Here is a 12,489-nt window from a genome sequence, read left to right as displayed (position 1 = left end):
TTTTTGGTCTACCCCAAATAATAAAATACTTGACGTATTAAAAAGAAAAAAATCGAGCAATAGAACAATTTATCATACTATATTACGTCGAGCATTATTTCAATATTATATTTTTATCTAGATAAAACCATAAATATTAAAATGATCTGTTATTAGTTTTAAACGGTTATTAGTTTTTTCATGACCTTTTTTTATTATACAGAGCTAAACATAAAGAGATTGATTTCTTAAGACATGATTAAATATAAAACTAGAACTTGATTGTACAAAGACTAAATTTAATTTACTTAATCCATATGTATGTAAACTGAAAAAAGCTCCAAATATTTGTAATATTGTTATCAACCTTTTTATTTTAAGATATTTGTGTTAGAAAATTAACGAGTAGTTCTTGCAGATAAAAACTTTTTATGAATTAAAATACATGAATTAATTTTTTGATGTTGTGATAATTGTAAATGTACATCAATGCACGAGTAAACTTTTTAAAGAAAGCATCTGCGTTTGAGGGCAAAAGGTAAAATAAACCCTAATTCCACAATTTAAGATTTTAAAATTGGGATTTAGGCGCTTATTTACTTTTTTGACCTTACGGCATCATCAAAACAAAATGGAACATCTGGATTAATTACAAAGCAAATTAGTTGGAACTGTGAAAGTTCTAGTTACTTGCATGGCCACTTCGATTTGCGGACATTTATCTACATTATAAATCACGAAGATTTGAGAGGTTTACATATTTTATTTGAAAAATGCTCGAATATTCGTGACTTATACTGTTTAAGATAACATACTCATTAAAAATTTACGAATAGTGCATGTTAAATATATTTAGACCAAATAATTATTTTTACTACACCATACAACCTTTTAGTTAAAAAATAGGTTTTTAAATATTTTTGTTGTTATGATAATGATATTGTTTATCACGAGGAAAATAAATAATTAAACAGCAACCCATAAATACTTTAATTGTATATTATATTGAATGTTTTTAAAATTCTTGTACTTAAGATCAATTTTTTTCCAGTGATGGGGAAAAATGACTTATCACCTAGTTCCAATGTCTCATATGGACTTGGAGAACAGGAGATTGCTCAATTTTTCACCTCGCCACATTAATAAAACAACTGCTATATTATATTAAAGAACAAAAGAAAGAATGATCATCTGATTTTATTTGGATTCACTTGACATTTTAAATAAATACTTAGATGTTTATTCTTTCATTTTGTCTGATAATCATACCTCCATAGTAATGTAAAGACGAGGTTAAAGAAAATTTACGAATAGTGCATGTTAAATATATTTAGACCAATAAATTTATTTTTACTACACCATACAACCTTTTTTTTTGTAAAATGTAAAATATATTTTTAAAGTGTAAACATATATTTATTGATAATAAATCAATTTTTAAAAAATTATTTGCTGGCAAGGGCATTAGAATGGGCATGTATGTATAGTGTTTATTGAAATATAGGTGCGTGCTTTTTCTTTTGTTCTTACTGCAAACACTATCTTAGCTATGGTAATAAGTTGCATAATATGTGATGTAAAATATCAGAAACACGGCATCATTGTTTAAATTAACTTTGATACAGAATTTAGTTAATTTACAATTGCACGTGTTTCAGGTATGTTTAACAAAACTAATCGGATACGAACTTATCGTATAGCTCCCTGTACATTTGTAGTTAATTATAGTTTAGTTTTAAGTTGTATATTTTGTTTTATATCAGAACCTACTTTATCCGTATTTCAATTAACGTAAAGCTTATGTCGATTTGCATATTTTATTTATAAAAAACCGGTAAACGGGCGAAAGCAAAGTATAAAATTACCTTTCTATCTAATTCTATTTTATGGTTTTATATATTTTTTTAATAGGTAGTTTTCGACGATATTGTACATCTATAGAGTTGGTGGATTAGGAAAAGAAGTAGTCTGGTCGCTGTTGTTGTACATAAAACCCAATTGCGAATAATAATTATTGCACACCTTGTGCACGAGATGTCCGATTTTGTTCTCCAAGTTGATTGGCGATGTCGGTAGTTGTGGTTTTTTTTTATACTCGTCTTTAAATAAACGTATTTCCATCATAAGACTCGGAATAGCCGTTTCCAATACTGTGCAATAATTTTCTAAGAACAGCCGCATGTTCGTTTTGGCTAGGCCATTGAGAAAACATGACAATTTACAAGAAAGCACACTCACTTTGCTATTATAGTTAGGGTCTATTTGTCCGTAGTACGCAGATAGCAGTTTAGTAGCTGTATATTTTTAGATACATCTTTAAATGACGGATCAAGGTACGACCAGGATGTCTACCATATCCCGTATGGATCCGCCGTACTTTTCGCCCGACGGTACCGTACCGATTAAATACCTCATTGCGCTGAACATAAGATCGAACATTGAACTGCTATTGGCCAACTGAAGCAAAGCGAAATTGAAAATCGCCCAAGACACTTTGAAGTCGAGAAATCCCTCGTTGGTCAGTCTACCATCCGAGTTGTTGCTCTCGAGTGACTGGTCAACGGGGGTTTCTTTTTCTTCGTCTTCTTCTTCCTCCTCATTTGCACCATCTAAATTCTTCCTTTTTTTTTATGATAATATTTTTGGCATTTAAGGCATTTTTTCTCGCTCTGTTGCACTCTTTTAAAATGTTCTTTAATAAGCTGATAAATTTCATCACCGCGTTCGCGTAAACACACCCTACCAAATGAGTGACCATGTAATGTTTTACGTTTTCGTTGTGGTCACCGACCAATGTGTTAACCGAGCTTTCGTTATCAAGAAACGAATTATCCATCATGAATACATCTTTTCCGGTGAACGATTGATTTCCGTTGACGGCGAATCCATATTTGGCTGCCACTTTGGTGATCCGCTCTCATCCCGGATAGCTCAAAGCTGCATTTAGTTGGTCAACAAGTGAAGATCTAGCACAGAACGCTTCTTTACAAGTCAATACCACGTAAAACAATACACCGATCAACACGTGGAAAAACATTTTAAGTCGGAAGAAGGTTTAGGGCTTTAAAAGCGGCGATGTATAGTTAATAGTTATCATATAAAATATGATTAAAGAAATTAATTCGACGACAACAGCTTTGTCGCGGTATGCTTTCTGTTATGCGAACGACCTATGCGTTGTTTTTGAAAAGACCATTTTGACGTTTTTATTACTTTTTAATTTTAATTGTTTGCCCAACGCAAATATTTAATGAAACTTGTACAATATATCATATGTACAAGTAGCTAAATCTAGTAACGGCAGTGGGAGTGATAAATAATACAATTTTGAAACTGAGCAATAAATTTAGGCCAAATGGCACAAACGGTAAAATTGTTAATAGTTATAAATATTTCTATTATGTTTAAAGCCGCAAAAATCATTATGTCTGGTCGAACTCTCTTGGGCTAGGCCCGGGTAATATTGGTACTCTATTTCCCGTGATTTTACTATTATTCTGTTTTTAGTAAAAAAAAAATATTTTATAAAAAAAAATGTTAACCGATAGTATTTTAATGAATGCAACAAAATAATTAAACTCTTACCAAGTCTATTATTTATTGGCAAACAATTGGTAGGGCCGTGTTCATAGAACCCACTGGAATTATTTAGTTTGTATTTTAAAGAACGTTTATATTACATTTTTTTTTTTAAGCACATCATTTGCTAATGCCAAATTTAATTTATGTACATTTGAACGGGAATAACTTTTTAAAAATCTTCGAAAGCTAAAGCAAAAATAACTATTAATTGTCTGCCAGGGTTACCCTACTTAAGAAACTGGTAGTTATTCTTAGCTTGGACGTCGAAGAGATCTACTTTTTGTTTGAAAATACATGTTTCCATAAAAATATAGTGTTTAGTAAAATAGTAAAAATTACTTGTCTATCTAATCTAAAAACTTTAGAAAATAATAGTTTTCTCTTTTAATCTTGGAATGCAACACCAATTTTAGTAGTTTTAGTAAATTGAAGCGATTATTTATTTATTTTTTTAAGAATTTTTTTTTTTTTTTAATTATTATAGTATTGTAAACTACTTTGGTTTTAGCTCAGTTGCATAATTATGTTCATTTTGCAAGTTTCTAATAAAATTGGCTTGCTTGGCATCTTATATTTATAAGTTAATTTGTTTTATATTGTATTAATATTACTTTAAATTAATTTACTTAGTGTACTCATATAAATTAAAGGCGTTTTGTATTTTTTAAGTATAAACTATCAGTATCACATTTTTTTTCTTTGTATACCTACCTAATTGCAAATAGTTTGTAATTTTTTTTAAGAATGCATCATAGTATTGGATTTATATTGTTTTCAGTATATTTTTGCATTTGATTAAGGCCAAAGTAAAAGATTAAAACCTTGGTCCCCGTCAGTAATTAAGAATGGAAAACCGGAGTTTGGTATTTTATTTACCTCGCTATGATAATAATATAATTCTAATGATACCATAAAATAATAGTGAACTATAACCTGTCCTGTGCAACTTGAACCTGAGAAGGCGTGTAAACAAAGTAGCCGTCCGGTTTCTTGTTGTATTGGACAGGATGTACTTATCAACTTCAGAAGACACGATACGTTTTGGGAAATTTGGAAATTGTGTAAGGCTGCCAAACTAGATATAAACAATTAAAGCTACATTGGTGGATTTACACATTTCCTCTATCTCAACTCTCGCATGTTTAGTGTAACTCAAAAAAAACCCACCTGTAAGCTTTCAATATTATTATGTAACTGTAATTATGTGTTTGTATGTTAACTCGCCGTAAAGGCGACAATGATATTAATGTAAATATTATAAAAATACAAATTTTTCCATAAGCAATCATTTTTTTTAAAGAGCGGTTATTCTTTCATTTGATCTTACAGTGAATCAACAAATGGGATAGTTTCATTAACCGTAATTATTACCCATTATTTGTCATTGGGTAGATTTCTTGGGTATTGGTGATAGTAAGACATGATGCAAATTGACTTTGAATAAGATGTAGCTCAATTGCATTGTGTCTTCCATTTCCCGTACTTCGGATCGAACGAATATTTTTGAATGTGTAAATATTATTTTCTGTTTATACTGTAATATCTATTAAGATATATTTTTTGGGGTTATTTTATTATGTATAGAACATATTTATATATTATTAATAATAACTATAGAACTCGCTACTCACAGAAGAAGGCGTGTTATGGAACAGACATCTAGTGGCAATTAAATATTTTAAAAATAATTGGACTTAGATGCCTGTTTTTTTTGCGGCCTCACCTCGACAACAAATGAGGGTATTTTTAAAAATTTAATTTTCTTAGCAGTTGATTAAAGGTATTATATACCTGAAATAAGGTACTCTTGTTGGATCGACATTAACTTACAAAAATATTTAGTTGTTCAACGATTGTACCGATTTCTGGTATTTAACAAAACGATCCGACTGAAATAGTACTTTTTATTATTAAGATTTATTATAGTTGATTTCTTAATGTATTCGTGTTAATTATTAGATATGATATAGATACCTATTAACTACTATTATAATACTACTAATTACTGTTTGTTAACATAATGAAACCACAGAAGTCCATGTTAAATAGTAATAAAACTACATTTTAGTGTTTGTTTAAAAAAAAAACGCATTCTGTGAAGGGCTAAGAAAGAGTAATCACTTGTTTTTGTGTATTTAATAACAGACAGTCGATTGATCTTTCTATAGACCTCACAGAGATTATCGTTTACTATCGGCAGAAGATCAATAATTAAATGGTAATTGGGTAAGTTCACCTTTCTTCATTTTACGAATTACACAAAGGTAATATCAATCAAAATATATACTTTGGATGACTTATAATTCTAAGCACATAAAATATTTAAACGCAGTATTAAGACATGTTTGTTTTACATCATATTGCAATCACATAAGTAATCAATTTAAAACATCAATATTTTTAGTGTAGATATTGTATAATTTTTTACTTTATCATTATTTTTTTTAATTTAAATTGTAAACTATAATTTGTTTGTACAGGTAAACCCAAATTAATCACAAAAACCCAATATAAAGGTTATTATTCAACAGTCATGACAGGATTGTAAAATATTCTGTTTGCATCCCAGTTGTTATGAATTTGACGGAGGTAAACACGGTGGATATCATGCAGCCTATACGTGATTTTATTTCAATTGAAGACAAGTAAAGACGTTGGTTGAGACCATACAAAATATGGTCTAAGAGATAAGATTTTATTGCTAACAACTGTCTTTCTGTTACTGGAAAAGCATCAATCCCCTGGGGCAAATCATTGTTTAATGATCTTAATTCCTAACAGATTTTTATAACTATTTAGCTAACTAATCAGAACATGCACTAATATCGATATAGATATTCTCTTAATGTATCATCAATACACTTAAATTATTACAATAATGCTAGTTATTATTTTGAAAAATAATTGTGTTTTTTCTAAAATGGAGATGAATTTAAACCAAAAAAATATGGATAACTCTTTCTTTAAATTACGTTATTAATAACTAGTTACTTAGTTAATATTATTTATTTTCAATAAAAAATAACTTAATATTTTCCTATACCGTTAACGTTATTTACTCATTTGTGTTTATGCATACCGTTAAAGTCAACTATCGGTTTCGTTTCAAACTATATAATTTGCATAAAATATTATTATTGAAGCAAACTGTAATTGCCAATCGCGTGAGTGACGATATCTGATAAGCAAAAATACATACTTGTTTTTTCATAAACAAACTAATCGATAATTTCCAAGTATTGAGCCACCAAGAGTCTCGCCTCTACGTTTTAGTTGTATACCATACCTAATTATAATTTGGATAAAAAGGAAATCAATTTTTAAAACACTTTTTTCTATGAGAAAATGGTTTATTTCCGACTAGCGTAATTACATTGAATGTATTGGGTTATATTATGTTTTAATTATAAATGAAGTATAAGACAAATTTTTTTTTTAATTTAAATTAATTTATTATAGGTCGGAACATTGATGGTAAACTTTACAATGTTGTGTATACACTACACCTTCAAAACTTATTCTAAATGTTTTGGGATCTTTACTTTCGAACAGATATCATCTATGGTTTGGGCGATCTTGCTGTCTATTTCGTTGTCGATAACACAGAAATTGGCAAACACTGGCAATTGGCTTAGCGCATAAGTGTCCTGTAGAAAAACATTGCGCTTTTATATATTTACACAATCGAATGACTTTGTAAAAGCATGTGCTTATAAAAGTGTAAATGTTTGTTTCGAGGAATCATAAGGTGTTGTCACCACAAGATTAGAAGCTGCTAAAAATATTTAGGTCTAGTGTTTATTTGAGTAGACAATGTATGCGTTTACCTGGTCTATGAAAAAACATTTGCTGGATATGCGGTTCACGATACTTCTGTAGCACGGATAATCATTTGCAGTCAATTGTAATACAGCCGGGTTCTGGATGTCCCCTGCTTTATCTGCTAGTTCCGGCCACTCTTTTACCACTTTCTTGTAGATCTGCCTGAATACCTTGTCCACGGTTAAACGCATCTGCAACATAACAATAAACAATTATGAGTATTACATGCCATTTATCATCATAGTCATCATAAAATATGTGAATAAAGTGTCTAACAAATAAACTACTCATTACTTTTCTGTTATAGAGAATCTGTTTCTGCAATTGCAACCTTTCGCTGACGTCCAGTTTTTTCTTAAGACCAACATCGATAGAGATGGATGCGCCCTCTTTGCTGGATTCGACATTCTGAGGACATATCATTACATACATTTGCGCAGTCGTTTACTTGCTGCTACATAATTTGTTGAGTGGTTACTAAGGCGCTTAATCATACCTGCTTAGGAGAATAATTTATGTAATGCGAAATCTTATCGCTGGGGTTTCCCATGAACGCAGAGAATGGACTTAAGCTCACTCCGAAGTCTCCGTACATCATGACGTTGCTCCAAGTCACTGCTGTTCTTATGTCTTCATAGTCTTTGTATATAGCCCTTCGTTTGTCCGACAAAGACTGTGTAGATATATATATATATATAATTTAAATATTATTGTTATATATAAATATATATATTTATTGGTTAATAATAATAATCTTAGGATTTGTGGGAAGAAGAGGGCAAAAACGTTAGGTTAAGACAGGTGTCTAGTGTCTAATATGTTAGGTCTACTAGCTGAAAACCCCTACTTGAGTATTTAGTCTCGATGCGGAGCTATGAGTATTTGGTTTTATAATTTTTTTTTTTTATTATTTACCTATAGTATCTAAGACTTCAGTATTTAAATATACAGTTGCATTAAAACCGTCCAAGCTACACTTTAGAACGCAAGTTTTTATCAGACATGTTTAACAAGTAGGCGGTGTTTGCAAGCATTTTAAAGATATGAATGTTAAACCCATAACTACATTATTTTTGGATACTAGGAGTCATACTAAGGTAACGTACTTTGTTGATATTTTCCATCCAAGTGGTGCTGAACAAATTACCCAGGCAAGTCCTGTATTCGCCAGACTCTTCGCCGCAGTAACAAGCGTAAGATCCTTCTCTGGGATTCGAAGCCGTCATAGCAAGAACTTAACAATTTTTACAAAATTATTGTGAGTTTAATTTAAATGATTTATATTTAAGAGTATACTTACTCTTTTTGTCTGAGGGTAGTTGACCGTCGAACATGGATCCCGAATTGCTGGAGTCCAAGTAAATCAACATCTATTCGATAATAATATTGATATGGCATTAGAGACTTAAAATTAGTTTTTATTTATTTTTTAACGCCAACTTTTCAATTCCCGGTTATCAAAAAAAAGTATTACATACTCAAAGTAACATATTTTTTTTATTGATAGTATATAATGGAATTTCCGATAACAACCTAATGGCTAATTTTTTTTAAATAATAATTGTTAATTGTGATTACTTTTTTGAATTTGTAATTGTTTGACATTTCTTCCAACGCGCTATTCAGTTGATCTCCGTACAAAAATTCGCCCGAAGGAAATACTACCAAGCCGTTAACTCCTAAGCTCTCAAGGTTGACAAAAACGTTGTCGAACATTGTACTATGTCAAGAAAATAAAAAAAAATGTTTTTTACAATATATCATTAAACTAGGCTTCTGCGTTTACCTTTGGGAGGTACACAAATCCTAAATTATTATTTTATTAGTTATTATGTGCAAAACGAATGTAACATGAAAAATGGCCTATAAACTTAAGAAAGGAATTTTAATTCCTCATATATTTGGAACTCGTTAAAAAAATGTTTTATTCTATAATAATGGTAGTGCTCTACCAAGTTTCAGTTAGTAAAAGGATTATTTGTTAAAAATGTAATATTAAACATGAAGTTGTTTAAATAAAATTAAAATCATGAGTAAAATATTGGAAATACATTCATAATATTTCAACAACATTTTGTAATAAATATTTTTGAAACAATTACTCTCCTACTAAGAACCGATGCATAAATGTAAACAAAATATTTTACCTAACTAATATTTTTTTGTGGTAACATATTAAACTTAATAGTTTAGGCAAGAGTTGTGAGAAGTTATCAGTTGAGAATTGAGAAATTGTAAATAGGATATAATATTAATTGTTAATTATTTTTTCAGTAATGTACTTACCTCTCGATAACTTTACCAGATCCAATTCCCTTCATACCATCTGAATCACCCGTCAAAATTTTAATGAAATTTTCTACAGTCACGTCCTATAGTGAAAAACATAATTATTTATTAATTGCTGTGTAAGCACAATCATACATACGTCGTATAACCAAAAATATTTTAAAACTCCTTTCCCAAATTATAGTTAAGTTTAAGAGTCCGTTTCTTGATTATTTTTTTTATAATGTAAATTCAGAGTAGAAAAAATACATATTTCCAGAATTAAAAAAATCATAAAAATAATTTTTTTTCTTAAAAATTCTGTATTATATAGTAAAAAGAAAATTATGTGTCTAATTTTAACCTACACAATCTATATCTTCTAAATCATTTGGTATTTTAAAAATTCAAAAAAATTGTAATATTGCCTTACTTTATTTATTTAAAATTAACCTAAAATATAATATGTCTGTTGATTGTTATTGTATTTTTTAGAAGAAACTCACAAGATGTGTTTACACTTACTTCGCCACTGTAGTCAATAATAATGTCGCCGTACACGTCTTGGCCGTCCGGTTGATTGATCATCGTTCCTGGAGCTGGATTTCTTTGTTTTAAATTGAAAAAACAAATATATTAAAATTGCATGAGTAATACACATTTTTATTTGTAAAATATACAGTATAAATTAAATGTACAAAACTAAGTAACAATAACAAAAATAAAGATGTTATTTTTAAATGGTCTGTGCTCTTACGTCAATGGATAACTGTAACTTAATTTCTCTCTCTCTCAACCATACTTTTCTTAGAGACATAAGTACTAAGAGTATCGTTTGTATTTAATGAGAATGTTTATTAATATTAATTTGAAATAAATCATTTTTATCAAAAACAATTATATATTGTGAGAAAAACTACTTTAATAATTAAGTGTCTGGTCAATAGTTATTTTATAAAAAGTAATTTTTTTTTATCGCAATGAGCTTTACTTCATACTTGGTACTATTGACCACGTCGTTGTACATCATCACAATGATGTTCTCTCCTGGTATCCCGTTATTTATGGCTATCTGGTACGAATGAGCAATGTCCGCCTAGGAAAACACAAATACAATTATACATATTTGCTGTTCAAGCTATTCTTACCATACCTGATGTCTGTAGCTAGACCAACCCTTAGTTCCAGCCACTAAAAGCACCCATTGTTGCCCGTAAACGTAGGTATTGTCATCCGGTATGTCATTCGAAGTTGCACGCGAACCGACGGCAGCCAACAGCGACAGCAACGCGATACTTAACATTTCTATGTATACAATCAGCAATTAAATCATTAAAATATTAAATATCTATCAACAATAAGTACTAAAAAATTAGATATTTGTTTTTTTGTAAATAGGTTTCATGAAATAATACAAGATTTCCAAATAAAACACCTCATACAATTTTTTCTCTGTCTAATACCACTTAACCTAATCGCTTGGCAGATTTCTTCAAACATAATTATCAATGAATAATGTACTAAAAATAAAAATAAATTTAACCTAAAATATTTTTTAAAAGAATATTAATTGAAAACAAAATTTACTATTCTTTATCTAAATTAGCAAAACAACTGATTCGACTTGAATGGTACAACTGAGGATTCTAAGTCATACTTAAGTGAATTTAAAAATGCAACAATCTTGTTTAATACGTCTGTTATAACTGTGTTGAATAAGTAAAGTAAAACACTTACCCATATTTGCCATTTTTATGTTTGTAATAGTTGTTAAACAATGATTGATGAACTCAATATTAACATTAAAGAACGTCTCAAATTTCTTCCATATAAATACAAAGAAAGGGCCTACAATATAATATTATATCACCGCTTATCTATACAATACATAACATATATGTATTTATATTGAACAAATTAATAAGGAAACGGTGGATTATAAAACTTGTAAAACACTAAAACTTAAGTGTACTATTAAAATTATATTCTTATGCAGTATAAACCCTTTTGTTTCTTTAAAATTTCGAGTTCTTTTTATTATTTTTTTTTTTTTTAAGAGGAAACCGAATGTTTAGCGGCTGCCAAAAAAAATCAGATAAGTGAAAACGGGGTACCGTAATTGATGTTATTAAGTTGTATAAACATGTAAATAGACGTCAGTAGATTTATGAGAGATTTACAGGTATATAGATGCTAATTACTAAAAAACCAGTAGTACTTATAACAAACAACGGCCAATCCGCCAATCATAAAATAACTGTTTTTGTCTATTTCAAAAAGTCGACCTAAATTTAGTGTAATAAAGTGTATTTACATTTTCGGCCTTCAAAGAAGTCGGTAGACGATACTTGACACTTATATAGAATTGGGTTGTGTCAAATGTAAATTGTATGCCGTCATTTCTAATTAGTCTTGATCTACTTAATATGAGTAAAATTAGCGTACAGTTAAAATTTGTGATTCACATAATACCTACATATTAAAGCTATGTCACAAAAAACTTCAGTCCAAAATTATAGAAAAAACTACACAGTTTATATCCTATACAAGTATATTGGCAATATTATAGATTTAAAATTTTTAATTTCATAATTTAAAAAAGAAAGCCAGTACAGTTTTCCAGATTCCAATATTATGGAGCTGTTGGTCTAATATATTGAAAAAATTAACTTTTAAAAAACATTTTAATCCAAATTAGGTAATGTAAATTTTGGCAATTGCAAAAGTACAAGACAGGTTAGGAACATCTTCAGTAGACGATTTAGCTTCTGCTTAAGGACATTTTGCACTTTCCGTTCTACTGAATATCATTTTTTTAGATTTTATCTTAAAAAACTA

The 12,489-nt window shown here is 29.4% G+C and overlaps 1 protein-coding gene across 1 annotated transcript; it reads right to left on the bottom strand.

Moving 5' to 3' along the window:
• Positions 1–6,914: 6,914 nt before the first annotated feature.
• LOC126836607 (legumain-like) lies at positions 6,915–11,509 on the bottom strand. Its single transcript, XM_050570165.1, has 12 exons — positions 11,389–11,509; positions 10,805–10,956; positions 10,650–10,747; positions 10,177–10,258; positions 9,670–9,755; positions 8,962–9,103; positions 8,684–8,753; positions 8,490–8,617; positions 7,880–8,056; positions 7,678–7,791; positions 7,389–7,574; positions 6,915–7,208 (listed from the first exon to the last, which is right to left on the bottom strand). Exons 1-12 carry the CDS (start codon positions 11,399–11,401, stop codon positions 7,077–7,079), a joined length of 1,380 nt encoding a protein of 459 aa, XP_050426122.1. The 5' UTR covers positions 11,402–11,509; the 3' UTR covers positions 6,915–7,076.
• Between the last annotated feature and the right edge of the window lie 980 nt (positions 11,510–12,489).

The sequence above is a fragment of the Adelges cooleyi genome, unplaced genomic scaffold (assembly GCF_023614345.1).
Source record: "Adelges cooleyi isolate 19-005CV unplaced genomic scaffold, UGA_ACOO_1.1 ACOO_flye_CR_arks_rails_tigmint_CR_PRNA_247, whole genome shotgun sequence".
Taxonomy (NCBI): Eukaryota; Metazoa; Arthropoda; class Insecta; order Hemiptera; family Adelgidae; genus Adelges; species Adelges cooleyi.
Note: the sequence above shows the minus strand (reverse complement) of the source record. Positions and strands in the feature narration are given on the sequence as shown.